At 34.9% G+C, this 20,080-nt stretch overlaps 3 protein-coding genes across 7 annotated transcripts in view; 2 read left to right on the plus strand and 1 right to left on the minus strand.

Moving 5' to 3' along the window:
- The first annotated feature begins 1,498 nt into the window (after positions 1 to 1,498).
- Positions 1,499 to 15,152, plus strand: LOC106107988 (misshapen-like kinase 1). 5 transcript variants are annotated; one of them, XM_013289035.1, is made up of 22 exons: positions 1,499 to 1,788; positions 1,981 to 2,046; positions 2,459 to 2,666; positions 3,496 to 3,672; positions 3,747 to 3,978; positions 4,059 to 4,187; positions 4,320 to 4,550; positions 4,636 to 4,709; positions 4,780 to 4,864; positions 4,956 to 5,079; positions 5,862 to 5,882; positions 5,955 to 6,051; positions 6,398 to 6,527; positions 6,917 to 7,040; positions 8,163 to 9,095; positions 10,890 to 11,012; positions 12,469 to 12,862; positions 13,162 to 13,382; positions 13,456 to 13,646; positions 13,725 to 13,851; positions 13,932 to 14,066; positions 14,163 to 15,152. In XM_013289035.1, exons 1-22 carry the CDS (start codon positions 1,723 to 1,725, stop codon positions 14,409 to 14,411), a joined length of 4,137 nt encoding a protein of 1,378 aa, XP_013144489.1. In that variant the 5' UTR covers positions 1,499 to 1,722; the 3' UTR covers positions 14,412 to 15,152. The 5 variants fall into 5 exon arrangements, with proteins under 5 accessions (XP_013144489.1, XP_013144490.1, XP_013144491.1 ...); XM_013289036.1 differs by having other exon boundaries at positions 13,938 to 14,066; XM_013289037.1 differs by having other exon boundaries at positions 12,661 to 12,862.
- A 354-nt stretch (positions 15,153 to 15,506) lies between these two features.
- LOC106108122 (p53 and DNA damage-regulated protein 1) lies at positions 15,507 to 16,247 on the minus strand. Its single transcript, XM_013289208.1, has one exon. The coding sequence runs from the start codon at positions 16,075 to 16,077 to the stop codon at positions 15,685 to 15,687; it is 393 nt and encodes a 130-aa protein (XP_013144662.1). The 5' UTR covers positions 16,078 to 16,247; the 3' UTR covers positions 15,507 to 15,684.
- Positions 16,248 to 16,379: 132 nt separating this feature from the next.
- LOC106107834 (collagen alpha-1(I) chain-like) overlaps positions 16,380 to 20,080 on the plus strand; it is a 4,798-nt gene continuing 1,097 nt past the window's right edge. Inside the window, exons 1-8 of the mRNA XM_013288839.1 lie at positions 16,380 to 16,626; positions 16,767 to 16,948; positions 17,080 to 17,193; positions 17,347 to 17,590; positions 18,019 to 18,114; positions 18,788 to 18,859; positions 19,393 to 19,518; positions 20,018 to 20,076. Coding sequence (XP_013144293.1) covers positions 16,538 to 16,626; positions 16,767 to 16,948; positions 17,080 to 17,193; positions 17,347 to 17,590; positions 18,019 to 18,114; positions 18,788 to 18,859; positions 19,393 to 19,518; positions 20,018 to 20,076 — 982 coding nt within the window. The 5' untranslated portion in view covers positions 16,380 to 16,537. The remainder of the gene's footprint in view (positions 16,627 to 16,766; positions 16,949 to 17,079; positions 17,194 to 17,346; positions 17,591 to 18,018; positions 18,115 to 18,787; positions 18,860 to 19,392; positions 19,519 to 20,017; positions 20,077 to 20,080) is intronic.

Here is a 20,080-nt window from a genome sequence, read left to right on the forward strand (position 1 = left end):
TAAATAGGATATTTCATTTTCCTACGCGTCTCCACCGTCAGATCCACGTTACCTTCCCATCCCTACCTCATAAGAAATTAGGACTTCGGACTAAAATTAGGCCTCCGGATTAAAATTAAATCTCCGGACTAAAATTAGGCCTTCGAAAACGTTTGGCTCAAAAAAAAGTAAGTATAGGTTTTTATATATTTGATTTACTAATTCATGACATTTTGTGGTTTGCATATGTGCATTTTATTATGCACTTGACCACATTTTAATTAATGATCTTAGAAAAAACTTTACTCATGCGCATGTCAACGCTATTTTTTATCCCAATTTCTTAAACTGGCAATGCAGCATGAAATGGCCCTGTACGGTATTCATCTTATTATTAATGGTAAGTATAAAATAAAATGCGTCTGCCAATTTATCAACAGCAATGCATTAATCATTTTTGCTTTCGTATGACAGCCAGTTACGGGCACCAGTTGCTGCCTGTGTATAACATCCATCACTATTGTATGTTGTTTATATTTTAAACTAGCTGGTCCTCGCGACTTTGTCCCCGTAAAATAAAAAAAAATGATGGCCTATGTTACTCAGTGACAACGTAGGTTTTTAGTGGTGTAAGAATTGTTGAAATTAGACCAGTAGTTTTTGAGTTATTTCAATACTATTTATAACTCAAAAACTATAATCATTAGCGACTTAGATACTAAAAGAAAAAAGAAATACTGAGAATTGAAACGTAACTCATAGTTTAGCAGTATTTAACTAGAAGTTACTAGGTTTTGTACCAAAAAGCTCTTCCTCATCTGTCTAGTCTTCAGAACATATTACGAATAAATTGAAACGTTGTTAAATAGACTTAATACGATCACTTCTTGCATAAAATGATTGTAATTAAATACAAAAGGTAGAACTCTTATATCTACTAAGCTACATACATGTTGAGATAAACGATAACAACACTAATATTAAGGCATATGTCCACTGATTTCTATAAATAGACAAGATATGTGGTATTTGTGCCTACTTGATTTTCGCCATTTTGGAGCGGATGGTAGCGGTTGCTGTTGGTGATGTGAATTGAAACTAAAAACAGAAAGAGTTAACTGTCATTAACATGAGCAGGGACAATTCCCCGTAATGGCCTATCTATTTATACAGATCATTAGATCAAAGCAAATGCTATATGATTATCAGAATCATACTTCTTTTTAGAACAAATTTTACTTAAAAAAATAGTGAATACACAACATACAAAAATAAACTAATTTAACCGTCCATCCATCTTTACAAAATATTATTAAAACGTTCATAAATAGTTCCTAACTAAATGAACTTCTATATTTGGTATTAAACGAAATTATAAAACACATTTTCGTTATATAATGATGTTGAAAAAAATCAACAAATACTTTAAAAATAACGGTAGGATTAAGTAGAAAACTCCAGTGCTGCCATTTAAAATTTCATCTTATATTAATACTCTATAATGGTAGCAATCGGATTTCTTTAGTGGTATCCCCGCCGGGTGTGTGTGCGGTGCATGGATTGTGTATCTGTAATTTACTGTAATTTTAATAGTAAACAATGTGTTTTATAAATTATTTAATTGTTCAATAGCTAAATAATATTAAACTCATCGCCAATGTCATAATTTAGGAGTTTTTATACACTTTTTATATTGATGTGAGGTTCTCGTGCTTTGTCTTCGTGTGTGACAATATACTCAAAATGGCGCATCAACTAGCACCGTCTGTAAATTGTTCATTAGACGACATTGACCTCGGTGCATTAAAGGTAATTATTTTAATATAAGTAGATAAAATAAATCAAATTAATATTTAGGTCGGCAGCTAGCCTCTCGCCGAAAACTCCTTACAAAGGGCAATGATCTCACAGGGCGTGAATCATATTGAAGGTTCACTATTGAGGATTATAATTAGCTCTTGATTCTTATTCTGTGTCTACTTCCTTCGTGTTCAATTTCAGGATCCAGCTGGTATATTTGAGCTCATTGAAGTTGTGGGAAATGGCACTTATGGCCAAGTATACAAGGTATGTATGTACATACATATATCATAATTCGATCGATTTAGTTTTCCTTAAACAACCAAATAGACAAAATAAAATTATAAATCATATCAGTAATTGGTTAAATTTCTATTTCCTATCTATTATCATTTTAAACTTTAGTCCTAATTGGTTGACCTTATGAGCTGTACAATTTAAGACTGACTATTAATGTTAATGAAGGGAATTAATGTCTATTGAGTGTCATAAAAGGAAAGTGACCTATTTCTTATTGCTTTTTATAGAACTTCATAGGACTAAGGTTATAAAAATATGAATGCAATTGTTAAATGTCAACAATTTGAAAGAATAGAATATGAATGAAATGATTATAGATAGCCTTTAAAAAATGAATTATTGTATAAATTTATTATATAGCATAAAATGTTTATTTTAGGGCCGCCATACAAAGACAGGTCAACTTGCTGCCATCAAGGTAATGGATGTCACACAAGATGAAGAGGAGGAGATAAAGCTTGAGATCAATGTATTAAAAAAATACTCTAACCACCGCAACATTGCCACATATTATGGAGCATTTATTAAAAAAACACCTTCAGGGAAAGATGATCAACTGTGGTTGGTTATGGAATATTGTGGTGCTGGTGTGTATTCATAATACATTATAAGGCATATTTTTAACATTATAAGGCATACTTATAATGTTAGTTGATTGTTTCCACTGCCTAAACATTTGTGTAGATACATGTCATCCCTTTAACATGTTGTAATACAAACGCTTAAGAACCGTAATTCCATAGAAATTACACAAAATGCAACACATTAAATATATTCAAAACAAACAACAATGTATTTGTTGTTTCACCAACAACAAATTTATTGTCTCCAAACAATGAACATTTGTTATTCAATGTTTCTACAAAGGCTATTTTTATTTGGTTTGATAATTCTAAAATTAGCTCAAAATTTAAAAGCCATACCTAATGAGTAGCTTTTTTTATAGTGTAAGGTGATCAATTTGTATGTTAAATTATAAAACACTATCATAGTTATGTGATTTCTTGTTTTAAGTACCAGAAATGAAAATCTCTACATTTCTCATTTACAGTAATGTTAATTGTTAAAAATCCGGCCTGGGAATGCATTGTTTAAACACACATTTGAATTGGTAATGTTTACTTTAAAGAGCCTTGTTGTTGCTAGAATATTATGTACCTAACTTTGTAATTACTTCGTCTAATTGTATAAGATCATTTTGGCAAATTTTAATAGAATAGTTTTGAAATACTTATGTTATGGATTTTATTTTATATATTGTAATAGACAAGTTAAAAGTAACTATCTTATCAGTAAAATTTCATGAACTTTCTAGTTTAAAGTCACTGTATTAATATTGTTTAGATATTTGTATAGTCATATTTAATTCATTATTATAATGAATTATTTAGTAATGAAAATGTATGTTTATTTTAGGATCTGTGACTGATTTAGTTAAATCAACCAAGGGGCAATCGCTCAAAGAAGAATGGATCTCATACATCTGCAGGGAAATTTTAAGGGGTTTGAGTTATTTGCACTCAAACAAAGTAATCCACAGAGATATTAAAGGGCAGAATGTCTTGCTCACTGATAATGCTGAAGTGAAACTTGGTAAGGGCAATAATAAATTACAAAGCTAGTATTACATTTCAGTACTTTCTAATGTGTGCTTTGTCTCTTCTTAGTGGACTTTGGTGTGTCGGCACAGCTAGACAGAACTATTGGTAGGAGGAACACATTCATTGGTACTCCTTATTGGATGGCGCCAGAAGTAATTGCATGTGATGAGAATCCTGATGCAACATATGACAATCGCTCTGACCTCTGGTCTCTTGGTATCACTGCACTCGAGATGGCTGAAAGTCAACCACCTCTGTGTGACCTTCATCCTATGCGAGCACTTTTCCTTATTCCAAGGTATCACACTAGTAGTTATATATTTATGTTGTTTGATTACATTTTGTTATTAATATAATTAACTTGGTTTTGATCTTCAGGAATCCACCACCGCGATTAAAATCTAAGAAGTGGGCTAAGAAGTTCCACAGTTTCATTGAGACTGTTTTGGTAAAAGATTATCATCAGCGACCCTACACTGAACAACTTCTTAAGCATTCCTTCATAAGGTTAGTATGTATTAAGTTTTACATACATTGGTTTTAGACTGCAATCTATTTACTTAGTATTTTTTCTCTCTTTTTTGTACATTCCGTTTGTAAAAAAATCTTATGTTAATAAAAAGTAAATTTTATTTTCAGGGATCAACCAACAGAGCGGCAAGTAAGAATACAGCTCAAGGATCATATAGATAGATGTAAAAAGAGAAAGCAGGACAGCTCAGTGAGGGAAGAGTACAAATATTCAGGTTCCGAGGGAGAGGAAGAAGATAATGCGGTGGCCGGAGAGCCATCGTCTATAGTGCACAATGCTGCAGCGCACCAGACCAGTGATACTTTACGACGCAACTTCCAGCAAATACAGGAGGGAAGGTTAGTGAACACAAAATACTCATTAAGTAACAAAATATCTGTGTTAGGAAGTTTCATAAGGTAATTGATATCTGTGTGATTTTAGTTCGGGACCTGATGCACAGCCTCAACCACCGCCTAAGCGTAATAGTAAGCGTGAAGAACGCGAGGAGATACCAGGTATTTAAATACTAATAGACATTACTATATTAATTATTGGCTTGAATTTAATTTACATTGCTTGTTGCAGAGCCTGGGCCGCCAGCCAGGCCATCCATTCCACAAAGACTGATTGTTGTGCCAGACCCACAGGCACAGCAGCCTAATAAATATAGGTTAGTATAATCTATAACTTTGTCTAAAATAACTATAACAATATAATTTAAAATAAATCTATATTAATAATCAAATGTTGATAATGTGCAGGCCTCTACCGCCCACTCCCAAGTCATCGGGCTCGTCTAACAGCTCGGGCTCCAACAATGGCACTCCGCCCGCCAGCGGCCCGCAGCCCCCGCAGCGCGGATCACATCACATGTTCAAACCCATGGTATGTGCATTCATACTTTCCGATTGTACTTTAACTCATAATTTTCATTTATGATGGTCTTTGAAATCACATTTTTTTTCATCCGAGATTCAGATTAAAAACGAGTACTAATTATCAAATGAAAGATCTGACGACTTAAACCGTCTTTCGATTTGTGACCTATGACGTCACAATGTAACGCGGTTTAATGCACAACTTATGTGAAACACATTTCACTTTATTGCTTTGTAATGTATGAGATACTAAAGTGTATAGTACTCATGGCTTTAATAATTTTTTGCAATTTTGTAGTTTTTCTTAATTTCTTTTATATTAGTGTCATTTCGTTAATGGGTTTCTTAAAACAGATTCCGTTTCAGTTATTACTCATAATATTTGTAGTCTTTGTTATGGTCACATGAAATCCTTTGTCTTAATCAGTTTATCAATATTAATCTTAAAAATGGGATCATTCTTTGTTCAATTACTTTTATTATGTCTATAAAATGTTATGTCTTTTGTAAGAAAATTCAATAAGTTCTTTTAACGAAAACATAATATGAGCCTGTTTTCGTTTTCTCAATGCAATTTTATAATCATGATGTTGAAAACTCTTCAATGCTGTGATATTTAAATGTTTATCCAAATTCAGACTACAGCTAAAATTTTTTTTGTCGATACTTGTTGCTTTTTTAAATGTTGTTTTATGTTAAATTTATTTTATTTTCATATTTTGGTTTATATTTTTTATTTCCATGTCACGCTGTTAACTTTCTTTGCACATCAAATATAAACTGGTGCAGCGTCCGCTGAGGAGACCGGAGGTTTGTAGTATATTTTTAATTTCAATTTATGACTGGCCAGTTATATTTTTTTATTATAACGATATTTGACAGGACTTGGACAAGCTTGCTGCGGAACTGAACGAGCTGGGCGTGGTGTCCGGCAACGAGCCGCCGAATCGACCGCCTCGTGCGCCTACTAATGGCCAAGGTATGTAATACCTGAAATTTCAAATTTGATACTGTCACCTACAACCAATTTTATTTTAATATTAGACTCGTTACATGTTACCTTTGGGATTCATCAAGTAAATCAAAAAAGAGTCTTTCAGATTTCTCGGAAACAAATATATAAAAATATCGTTGATTTTTTAATTTTTTTTTCCCGATAGTAAACATAGTAAGGTGTACACTTATATACTTTTTAATTTGATTTTAAAAATTACGCTTTCAAGGGTTAAGTATTTTTGTAGTTATAGTTTGAGAAATACATGGTTGGGAATAGATGATGTTATATTAAGTGATTTTTATTGCAGTACTAATAGTAATTGTTTCAGGGCCGCCATTGGAGAGGAATACCGCGGAGCCTCCATTCGACGACTCGGATAGTGACTCCGATGCCGAAGAGAGTGGAGGCCGAGTGCGCAATGACGGCACCCTGCTTGCCAGCGACCCGCCCAAGCCGCTGTGAGTATATTCACTCAAATTTATGTACTGTTTTAACTGTCTGTTTATTTTGTCTAATATATTCTTTCATTCGTTCATTTATGATTTAGTGAATCCTTCATTTAGATTAACCATTGAACATTTTCATTTTATAATGTCTTTATGTCGCTTGGTAAGATCATTCAGGGTAGTGCAGAAATAGTGTTTCAGTGCTGTTAATACAGATTGGGTGTAAACATATTCCGTAGTTAAAATGTCCTTAACAAATTAACATTTTACTAATGCAATCATTTCATTTTTCTTTTATGTTGCGTGTTATTTTTATTTTGATCACCGCACCTATTCGTCCTTCCCCTTCCGTGTCCTGGTTTCGTTTTGGTTTGGCTTGTCAGGCCCGAGTTCTGCTACAGGCCGGGTCTGGCGGCGGTGTCTGAGGACGGCGCGGCGGCCGGCGCGCCCACCCGCCCGCTGCCGCCCACTCCAGACGATGACGACGCACACCCACACCCCGACCGCACGCTCGTTATGAAGCGGGTGAGTTACAGTTACATCTACATTGACGCTTACACTTGTACCACAAACTGCTGTGCTTAGTATACACCTTCAATGGATTACGTATTCGGAAATACCAGAGTTTCAAAAATATATAGAGAACGTATAGATGACACTTCACTTGACATTTTTCAAATGATCTATTAACGCCACTTGTAATAGATCCTTAAAACCATATATCGATGTAATTGTGTTTAATTAACTGCCAATAACCATCGCTAAATCATACTGTTATTTTGTGACATTGTTTTGTGAAAACGAAAGACGGAGCTTATTATAATATTGTTAAATATTTTATAACATGTCAATACAAGGAAATGAGGTGTAACTTGATGAGTAATATAGTACCTGTCGATGAAGTTACTGGTGAAAAAGTATTGTTCTCTATGTCTAGTCTGTATATTTTTTAAATGCCTTAGATCAATATTATTGATCTTTATTAGTTAAACCTTGTTTTTTAAGGTTCAATTTGGTTCTAAGACGCAGGTCACAGAAAATCTGTGAAATTGTTACTAAAGGATTAAAACTAGGTACCGAATATATCACAAATTATGATGTCATAATTTTATTGTCCCCTTTTAAAGCAGTTTGCGGTACAATGTTGATTTTAGCCTGTCTGTGTTTTCATGTCTCGAGCTCATATATATTACTATGCCGTAAATTCACATCTGAAACAAAGACTAATAAATTACAGTTATCTCTGTGCAGTTTACAATTATTTTATGGTATTTTCATACCCATTTTACTAAACTTGCCTTACGCTATGTATCGTAGATAAAACTATTTTAATATTGATTGAAGGAACTAAGATCCTAAACTAGCTACAAAATAAATGAGATAAAGAGAAACATTACTTCAGCTACTGTGTCTTTGTTTCGATTGTGTCAACATTTGCATAGCTTAATCCCATACATGTATTTCAAATTATGCAGATATTCTGGGAACAATTTAATTAATATTAAAATACATAGAAAATTTCGCATTATCTCACGCCAAAGTAAGATTAGTGAGCAAAATCAACATAACTCAATTCGATGTTTATTAAGTTATTTCTTATTATTTATTTCTATTTTTTGCATCGGTTTTTATTTTAAAAAACGACAGAAGGAGATTGCTGCAACCGATAAAAGGCAATCCGACGTAGACGAAGCGGTTCTACTAAAGGACTGGGACTTTGCTAGATTTTTCCCTTCCAAAGCTACAGAGAAGGATGAAAAAAAGGACCCGACTAAGGAAAGTGAACAAAAGCGAGCCCAACTGCAGCGCCAGTCCAGGATCGAATCCGAGGACGCCTGGGTGAAGTACAAGGCTATCGCGACTCCTCCGTCGCGACATAAGCAAATGTTCCACAAACCTATAGAGAAAACGCCACAAGAAAAACTAGCGGACATGCTAAAGTATAAAAAGGAGCAAGAGTCGGAACTAAACTCTCCGAACAGATTCTTCAGAGGGTTCAGAAGGGAGAACTCCGATCTGTTTCCTCTACCGAGCACGCGACACTCCGCTATATACTTTCCGAAACACGAAAGCCCAGCGGGAGTGAACAAGCAACGTTCTAGCGGCATATTCAATCACTCACGGAAGCAAATCACAAAACCGGCTACCTCGGGTGAGCCGATACTCACAGACTTTATAAAAATGAACGATAGTGTAAGGAAATCTTCGCAAGTCGAGTCTAAAAAGATCACGAATCGGAAAACATCCGCCAATAATCCAATAGAGGCGTTGAAAAATGTAGCCGTCCTTATCAGACAGGACAGCGAGAATAATGGCACGAGTCGCCAGAGCAGCGTGAACAGCGACTCGCCGGCGACCAGCATCTGCTTCAGTAGTAGCACGTCATTCGAGAAAGGCGGCACGCTCGACCTCACCGCCGACACCTTTGAAAACAAATCCCTGGACAAAGACTCGAACAAAGTAGTCAAACCTCGAAGGGAAAAGACTGAATCTGACATTGTGTTCAGGAGAAACTGCCACTATAACCGGCATACTGACGTATCAAACTGTGGGCAGGAAGCGGTACTCGCGCAGGATCAGGTAAATTGCTCACTGCTCGGGATAGTTTGATTAATATCTATACACTTAATCCTGGTTGGGTACGAGTTGTCTAACATAGTTTAAACTAACCACCTGTAATGCTATGTCTGTTTATGACGACTTGTTCTGAGTTTTTTATGTAGCTATTGGTGTGGCGGTTTTATTTATGCGTGGGAATGGATACAACTAATTATGGATTTAATAAGTATTTATTAGTCGTATCCTCAATAACGAGTGATCGATATCGAGGGTACACAGTAATTGCTCACACGTCTTACGTTTTGGCGTGACAAGTTTTTATTTCCTATTTTTAATATATCTAGAAGTAGTTCGTCGAAAGTAGATCTTCTAGTATGTCTGAACTAGATCGGGTATTTGAAGTAAAAATATGCATTACATTGGGTATATTTATGTATTCATATGTTACTAAAATTAACATGCGCTTCATCAACATCTAACACTAACATTTGACAGCAACTACTAATTCGACTAATTCTTTATCGATTTTAATCAGTGCGCGACTACCGTCTTCCTGCCAGGAATTGGAGAAACGCTGAGTGAAAGTGTTAGCACAATACTATGCCATTAAACATTTTACGATATTTAACAATTATATGGGAATGAACGCCTAACGATATCACGCAGAAGCTGAAAAATAAATGAATATAAAAATTGTTCGTTTTTGTGAATGTGTTGTTTTCCAACTGCATGCGTTGGCTATGCCGTGTTTGTTTGTCGCCGTCTGCTCGCTCACAGCACACCAATGTAATATGTGCTAGTAAACTGGTTAACACTAGAAGATATCACGCTGTCAACAAAAAATTATAAAAAAACGTAATTAAATTGACGGCCTGGGGTCTTCGACTATTATGCTAAATATTGTAAAAGAATAAATATATTGTGGATGTCTCTTATGTTATTATGTTTGTCCCATAAATAAAAATTCGTATAGGTGATATGGTATTCTAGTTTTTCACTCTTGGTTACAGTAAATATAACGTTAGTAATTTATAATGTTCAATAGTCTGTAATCTTGGTGATATTTACATTTTTCTTATTTTACTGAAATACAATGTGTTAGTATTTTTTTTATTTCTATGCATTAATTCTTTGAAAGGATACTTATTAAGTAATATCTTCTAGTGGTCTTTTTCTATATTTTCTATAAACATTTGTTTATTTACATTTTCTATGCAATGAAGCTTAAAATGTACTTGTTTTGACTATAGATTTCTTAAACATTTATTAAATTCTATTAAATATAGTTAAAACTAAATGTTGAATGTTGTTATATTTGTTATTTAATCTGAGATTTATTTGTGCAAAACATTTCGCGCCATTCTGGTACCTTATAACCTTACTATTTCCTATACATTTTTGTGAGACAAAAGCTCAAAATATTTTAAAAGTTGGTGGTGACCGTCGTCAATATTTCCTCTTATTTACAATTAAATTATTGTTATCATATTTTCGGGTTTGTAAAGTATCATTCAGCATATCCATCTAAATTCATGTCACATTTATATTATAAAATACTCATGTACTATTTTATCTCACTAGCAATAAACAAAGTGTGTAAACAAAGTATGTATCTGATATTATTACAACGAAAAAACAAACGTGGGAATTTGGTAAAATATTCGCTTTTCGCACATTGTAATAAAAAATTCGTATTCGCTCAATTTTACACTTATCTAGAAGTATGAAATCATAATTCAAACTTTGCGTAATACCACTTTGCTAAATTATGGTAAAGATATCAGTTGATATCCTCTAGCAAGTATGATATTGCAGGGCCGTTCGAGTGGTGGGAACGAGGGTAGTGGTTCCCGAACTAGCTCTGTGCTCCCGGATTTGCTCAGTCAAGCCGGACAGCCTACCACACCGCCGCGTCATGACAAATCCACCAGTGAAGAGGTACGTCCGAGTTGCTTTAACAATCCATCATTGATATAACGCTATACAACATGAGTTCAAAGTTTTACGCTGCCTATAGCTACGCTAGACATTTGAAATTACACCATGTGTTCAAATAAAGATGTATTTATTTTAAATATATTTATAAGTATTTCAAAGTATTATATTCACCATATAGCTTAATAAACGAACAAAGTCGAGCTAGATTTCATTTGTAACTTACAATGTTATTTCATTCTTTAACATAATAATGGGGCTACCAACACCATTTTTATATCAGTCTTAAATAAACTAATTTATCTTAACATACATGATACATTTATTATTGGTTGATATTTTATATTTGTTTGTTGCAATCTGGTTTAAAAGAAATATAAAACCAGTTTATTTTGTAATTTTAAAAATATAAATAATCTTAGTATAGAGGTTTGTTGGTTCCCCTATTTAGATCACGATATTCATGTGGAGCTATTAGTATATAGTATTAATGTGATAATGGTTGTCGATCATGCAAACTCCCTGGAGCCCCCGCGACCTGTTTGCAGACAGCTGTTACCACTGCGTAAGTACGAAACGAATTGATGCAACAAGAAAACGCTTATATATACGTTATAATAGGCTGTTTGTTACGATAGCATACTCTATACCTTTCTTGTGCATTACATAGAAAATATGCTTATATACCATCTGTAATGTTATTGTGTCACAACATATTTACCTTTCATGTAAATCATGTGCTTTCAGTGCTAATACGAAATTATGTAAATGGCATTTTGTTGAAGATCGATGAATAATTTTAACTGATATTAGAAAGTAGTTCTTAGTACAAGAATTGATTCGAAAATTTTAAAGTCGTTGGTTTTTAAAAATTTTGATGTTTAATTTTATATCTGTATTTTGTTTAATCTTTGTTAGTTACGTTTTGGCAGTATTATAATAATTGTGTATTTTGATACCAGTTGATTGTATGTTTGATACCAGATTGTATTCCTTAATATTTCCTTAAATTTATGTAAAAATTAATAAATTCTACTCTGTTGATATTAGTTTGTCTGATATTAGTATCTAGCAAAATATTTATTATTTCTGAAATGAACGATAGGTTTTAAACTAATTTGTTATTGCTATACGTAAAAACGACATTATTAAAAGCAAAGTACTCTTTAACTATGTAGGTATAGGACATAAGTTATGTTAGGATGATTGGTTATGTGTCATTGCCTACTAAAATTCACTGTTCAAAAATGCCATCGTTCAATTGTAGATAATAAAAAGCCATTAATAACTTTCCGATCATAGTTGAGATGACAACTAACTGGGAGATGGAATTGACTAACACATCACCATGTAAAGGACTTGAATTCAATATTTGTAAATCAATTATTATATTTTATTTATACAATGTAGATTTTTACGCAACATGCAATATAATTTACTAGATTGTTTTCTGTTACAGTACAGGCAGGCGATTGCCGGCGGCACGCCCGCCCCCCACCATCACCATCATCCTCTCCCCTCCTCGGTGCAATCCACACCTTCCAAGTCCTTCGTAGCGGGGGCCTCCCCGCACCCGCACCCCCATCCTCTGCAGCATTCCCCCTCTAACTCGTCGGTGGGGTCGCAGCAGCAATTCCTTCCGTTGCAACAGAAGCAGCGTTCGTTCCTGACGTTCGGGTTCGGCGCGGGCTCGACGGGCAGCGGCACCGGCGGTTCGGGCAACGCCTCGCGCCGCGAGAGCCACGTCAACGTCAACGTCACGCCCACCGGGCACGACCTCTCCTCCGACACGCCCGAGATACGCAAGTACAAGAAGCGCTTCAACTCGGAAATACTCTGCGCAGCACTCTGGGGTAATTCATACTACTATTCTGTTATATAACCAGTCTTGCTACTATCTTGTGGAATTATTATTTAGGAATTTATCAACTGTTTGGTAATGGCTCATATATCTTTATTCTTTATTTTGTATGTAACATGTTTTATATGATTTGTATAAAAATAAAATAAAACATATACAAAAAATAGAGCACCATCGACTAAGAAGTCCGATTACTGCATCAACCAGTGTCCAGGGCCGCAGAGACAGGAACCCCACAATGCGTGCGATTTCTAAAATAGCTGCCTTTTATATTCTTAAATTTGCTTTTAGGAGTGAATTTGCTTATTGGAACAGAAAATGGACTAATGCTTCTTGATCGTTCCGGTCAAGGGAAAGTATATCAATTGATCTCACGACGCCGCTTCCAGCAGATGGAAGTGTTAGAGGGACAAAACATTCTCGTGACTGTATCCGGAAAAAAAAATAGAGTACGAGTGTACTATCTTAGTTGGCTTAAGTCTAAGATTTTGCGTACGGACGGTCTCAGCGATGTAAGAAACTTTCTATACTAGTTATTTATTTAATTATTCTGTATTTTTTATTAATGTTTTATTTGCCTTGCAGCAAGTTGAGAGGAGAAATGGGTGGATCAATGTCGGAGAACTGCAAGGTGCGGTACATTTCAGGATCGTGAAATATGAGCGTATCAAGTTCTTGGTGATCGCTCTCAAAGATTCCATTGAGATTTACGCATGGGCGCCGAAACCCTATCACAAGTTTATGGCATTTAAAAGTTTTGGTGACTTGCAACACAGGTATTGTACAAATTATTTCGTAAACGAATCAAATGTATCTTGGATTAATATCTTATTAATGTTGTTTATTTGTTTTAGACCGTTGCTAGTTGATCTGACAATTGAGGAAGGCACAAGACTGAAAGTGATCTACGGCTCGGCGGATGGCTTCCACGCCGTTGATCTCGACACTGCCAGTGTTTATGATATTTATATCCCTAAGCATGTTAGTAATGCACAAATTATATATCAGGTGGTGTTATTTAATTTGGTTTTCATGAATTTGATTTACTGGTATATTTTCAGACACAGGGAGCAATAATTCCGCATTGCATTGTACCACTTCCGAATTCCAATGGTGTGCAATTACTACTTTGCTATGATAATGAAGGAGTGTATGTCAACACTAATGGACGAATTAGCAAAAATATAGTTTTGCAGGTAAGAGCCAAAACAGTGTAACTATATGTGATATATTCCTTGACAATGTTGATGTTTTACTTGTTTCTAATTTTATTAATATAGTATTCATTTCAGTGGGGTGAAATGCCAACTTCAGTGGCGTACATCGGTACAGGCCAAATAATGGGTTGGGGCAATAAAGCTATAGAGATCCGCTCCGTCGAGAGCGGTCATCTGGACGGCGTGTTTATGCACAAAAAAGCACAACGACTCAAATTCCTTTGTGAACGCAATGATAAAGTCTTCTTTTCGTCTGCCAAAGGTGGTTCTTCCTGTCAGATATATTTCATGACCCTGAACAAGCCGGGAATGGCCAACTGGTAAAGGCTGATGTACCACAGCCCGGACTGAGCTCCACAACCAGTCGGCACACTAGCTTTGGCCATTCTCATTCAAAGACTTGTGATAATGACAGATTTATATGTGCTCAAAAGACAATCCACAATTACAATTGACATTTGAGGACAACTTATGTGGCATTTTGTACTGAATAATGTAATTTCAATACACAAGCTACTGAATATATATTAAGCAATAACCTATAGGATAAATGTTTTGATATTGACAATTATTCGTAAGTTAATACTGCTTAGTTTTTATGTTGCAGTTGTTTATTTCTAATGGAAAAATGTAATTCAAATCAATCTATCGATACATATGCCATATTGTTTACTGATAAGTTTGTTGGGTGATGATTTAAGTAATTGGTTTTAATTATGTTTTATAAGAAATTTTAACAAAGATTAAGGCCATGCCTAACAGTAATTATTTACTTTCCGATGAGTAGATTACAATTTAGAAGCTGTAAATTGTTCTTCTTGCTATGGGAATGTTTTTCTTCACAAATCGGCACTTAGTCAAGTCACTGTGTATTATAATTCTTACACCAATACTGCAATAATTTTTATGAATGGATGAATCCTAAAATTTGGTACTATTTATTATTTATTTGTTATGTACTATATTATTTACATGTATAAAGATGTAACTGTGCATATTGAAAATTATATATTTGATGACTTTTTATTTGAAAATACCTTAGCCCAATAAAAGAAATAATTAAAAGGAATTCTTTTATTTCTATTTACAAGTAGTCATTAATTATTAATCCAATAAAATTAAAATGATAAATAAGGTAATCTTAAAACAATATGTTGTTTTACTGCTATAAATGACTAGCTTTCGCCCGCGACTTGGTCTGTGTGGAATTAAAGAAGAAAAAGTGAGTAACCTATGTGTTCTTCCAGACTACCTTCTGCCTGTGCCAAATTTGATTGAAACCCATTCAGGAGTTAAAGCTACAAACTAACATCCATCCATTTAAAATTTTGCATTTACAATACTAATTAATTAAAACTAAACAATATAAATACAAACAAAAACTAAGTAATTATATAATATAATAATAAAATGGTAATCATTATTTTTAAAATTTATTTAACAATGACAATGCAAAACGGATTATAACATAAGGAAACTTAACATAACCATAAAGTAAGCTTTCAACAATTTTGATATTTACATTTGTTTCTTAAATTCCTTCATTATGTGACAAGGTACTTGAATAGTACATTTTTGAGGGTTAAAAGTGGTTTATTTAATTAAAGAGACCTGCATTGGTTAAGCCTTCATTCTCTGTATTTGACAAGGGCACTAACATTAAACCGGGAACAGGTGGTTGCATTTCCAGATCTCTTAGATTGTTAACTTTTACCTTCAACTCTGATCTTATTTGATTCATATCTATATCCAATTGTTTTTGGTCAGCTTCTAAAAGGGACTTGGCTGTTGCAATATCATGCTTAATAATTACTGACCCCACAGTAAGCCAACATTTTGATTCGGAAGATTTTGTTAAATTTCGTAGTGCTTCCCGATTTTCATTTCTTCTTTTATCCAACAAAACAATTTCTAGTCTATCAGATAGTATTTCTTGAGCTAGTTTTTCAACAGATATAAGATATTGTAAAGTTTTATCTTGGTCGTCCATTGTGGTTCGTATAGTACAGTACTCTTTCTTCTTATGTATTTTTTCTAGAATATAGATTTTTAATGTATATAAACCCGCAGCAATTTTATCACTTGATTTTATTTATATAAAAGGGCTTATTGATTTGTTTGACTTTTATGTGACCACAGACACCTTTCGTGACAAAATAGTGTTGTGCAACATAATTGATTCTTTGTTTCTGGTTTTGGTTTTGGAAAATATTCGCGCACAGCACTACCCACGCCATGTTTTCGTCAATGTTTGTCATTCCGGTTCCGGCATCGCGCACGAAGTGCGATGCAAAGTTGCGCATACGAACGGCATTTAGGCGCCATTTTGGTCTAAAGTAATATCAAACTTAACTTTCAACACATGAAGAAATTTGTGTAGTTAAATTATCACTTCAGTTATTACACATATATATTTCTCTGAAATCTAAATAACACTAAATTCTATAGAAATGGACGGGCCACGGGGTGGATTCCGAGGTGGTGGTCGCGGTGGCCCACCCGGTCTTCGAGGTCGAGGTGGATTTGATATGCGTGGACGGTAAGATATCTTTTTATTTCAAATTCTAGCTTATGATCACATTTTGTTTAATCTCTTAGTATCTATTCATCCAACTTGAATAGGTTATAAATTACTCACTGTAATACATCTGCTATTAATATAATCTGTTTTAATGTTAGCGGTATGCCTGGTATGCGAGGTCGCGGCGGCCCCCCTCGAGGAGCTCTTGGACCACGTGGTGCACCGCGAGGATTTAGAGGACACATGCGGGGCGAAAGAGGTGGTCGTTTTCCCCCTGGACCGCAAGGCCCTGGTCCACATCCAGTACCTACAATAGAAACCAGAGTTGGACCTCCACATAGTAAGATGTCTATGATCTATTTTATTGTATTTGGTGTTGATTGATTACATCCTCAGTCTAGATAGCCAATGTAAAGTTTTATCTTAATGCTCTAATTATGTATAACAAATTAAGGCGTATCTGAATTTTAGGAGGTGGTTTTAATAATAGAGGAGGTCCAGGTGGTATGAGAGGTCGAGGTGGCCGTGGTCGCGGTGATTTTGGACCGAGAAATGATAGAGGGGGAAGAGGAATGCCTATGAGAGGTAAGATGGCTTGAATATTGGATGCAACTTATGTATTCATTTTAGTGTTTGGATAGTTTTTAATATATAACATTATTCAAAAGGGATTTACATTAAGAGTTTGAGAAAAATAACAATGTCTGTCTAAATTGTTCAAACATTTATTTTTAATAGGTAGAGGTGGTAGAGGAGGTCCAGGAGCACCACCTTTAAATGGTCCGCCAGTTGGCGGGCTTCCTCCGCACCCCGGACCACACGGACCACCAGCACCAATTCCTAGTGGTCCTCCCAATTTACCACCTAGAGGTGTGCCTCCACAGCATCAATCAAATATACCACCAAACCAGTCACAGGGACCACCATTCAAACGTGGTGGAGGACCACCACATGGAGGAGGGGGGCCACCTAAAAGAGGAAGGTTTGTATAGCAAAATTAAACATGAATAATTAACTAGTTATACCTATTTCATATAGTTAATACTACATAGCTGTGAACAATGACCTATGAATTTTGTTGTCCCGCAGCTCAACATTTTAAGTATGTTACTAGAACTTTTCAGCCAGTTAGAGAGGATAAACATATGTTTAAAATACTGTCCCACCAAATTGTAAATTGTCTGCTGACATTCCAACATGTTAAATATGTGATGGAAATATCGGATTTTGTTCCCCTATCTGACAGTGACGTCATTTTTAAGCTATCTGAGCCTCTATCAGCCAGTGATGGGGTAGGCTCTGTGTGATATATGAGTATGAGATGGAATAAACAATTTTATGCCACTAATTACTTGTTGTATGTGTTAATAATTGGTAGCAGTATAATTAATGTGATTTTTTCGGTGTCAGGTTTGACGGTCACCGTGGAGGGGCGAGGCAACCACCGGGCGCGTACGCAGCGCCGCCGGCACACAACCAACAGTCAAATGGCTATGGACCCCCTGTGTAAGTGCTTTCCATATATTCATTTCATGTAAGCTGTTATGACATGGATATATAACCTACTAGCTGTTTCCCGTGAGGCCATCCGTGTATAATTTAAAACATTTTGTTTTTGTTGCCTATTTGTTCTTCCAAGACTATGTTCTACATTTGCGACAACTTTCATCAGGATCTGTTGGAACTTTCTGGAGATATCTTCAAACTTTCATTCATCTAAACTATGGAAGTTATGATATTAAAGAAAGATAACTACTAACTAATCTAACCTTATCTGGTCTACAAAAGTATGGCTAAAGTAGCCTTCTGAGGAATAATGTTTTGGTTAATTTACCTAAATGTTGTCATTCATGTTATTGCTGGTGCTACTGTATGACATTTTGGAAATCAACTTTAGAATAGATGTCAAACTTGTATGAAACACTATATATAAATATATATTTATAGGTTATATATCTACTGTTGTACATCAATGCTATAATCGCTTTTGTATATATTTGAAAGACTATAGTATCCTGTGTATGTTGTTTTAATACTTTTTCAATGATGATCCACAATCTTGATAGGAATGTGCCGTCTGATACATATATGACGTCATCTTTAAATCTGATATAATTATTATTAATTCTAGAATACATAAACAGTTGTATACTTTACTGAGAAAAGTTTTATTCAATAGGCACACAGGCTATCAACAATATGAACAACCTCCCGCAGAGCAGTTCCCATCTCCATCATACAATGCTTCAAGGTTATTATGATTTTTGTTTATTTTATTTCAACATTAATGCTAAACATTTTGTTGATACATGTAAAAGAAGCTTTGCATGTTCATAATTTAAGTTTTTACGTTAATGTAAACCCATTGCTTCATGAATGTTTCCTATAAATGTTACTACAGCTTGTTTAATTAGATTTAGCATACTGATATAAACATTATTTGTAATATAACAGAAACCTATTAGGTTATTACAAATTTGAAGTAGCCTATTATTTTATGCATAAGTAAATCTGAAACTAGGCAAACTGTTCTACATCTGTGCAAAATTTAATCTAGATATATTCAGCAGTTTCAGGTAACATTCATTTAAATAGCATTTATAATGTTAGTAGGATATCTATGGGTAATATGCAAATAATTTATGATAATACAATGATGAAACTTTACAAGATAGGAATTGCCGTCTGATACTTAGATGCCGATACTTGTTATTCTGAATAATATTAAAGATTACCATAAAGATAGATGTGTGTAGCGGGTTTTTGAGCGAGGTCTGTTTGCAGCTCGTACCAGAGCGGCGGCAACTACTCGACGCCGGCGCCCGCGCCCGCTCCCGCATATTCCAATAATTATGGTTCAAACTACGGCTATTCCACTAGCGGACAAGGTTACGATAATAATGGATACAGGTATGTATTTAATTAGTTATACTAAGCATGTGTTTGCGGTATTTCTGCTTGAATATTCAGTTTTTGTCAAACTTTTTGTCGTTGTATATCGATTTACAGGATAGTTTCAGTTAATTTTATGTTTTTTTGACTCACGCTGTATTATCCCTGCCTCTAGTTGCAAAGTATAATCATCCATTGCCAAACAAAATGTACATACAAATCCTTGACTAATATTATGGTGATCCGTTCAGCACTTTAAACTACAAACACTAACAAACAGCCATCCATCCATATAAACTTTCGCATTTATTATATTAGTAAGATAAAGTTACAAGAATGATGTTAGTTATGAATGTGAAGGGGAACACCAGTAGAAGTAGTCCTAGACAGAGATGGATGTATTGCGTGAAAGGTGAAATGATAAAGAAGGGAGTGATGATCCTACGGGAGTAGGATAAGGTAGGGGATGATGAATATTAGTAAGATAAGATTAAAATATATGTCATGTATGTATTAGCGCGGGCGCTGCGGGCGGCGCCGGGGACGCCGGGTACGGGGCCGCGGAGAGCTCGTACGGCGG

The sequence above is a fragment of the Papilio polytes genome, unplaced genomic scaffold (genome assembly GCF_000836215.1).
Source record: "Papilio polytes unplaced genomic scaffold, Ppol_1.0 DF821845.1, whole genome shotgun sequence".
Lineage (NCBI taxonomy): Eukaryota > Metazoa > Arthropoda > Insecta > Lepidoptera > Papilionidae > Papilio > Papilio polytes.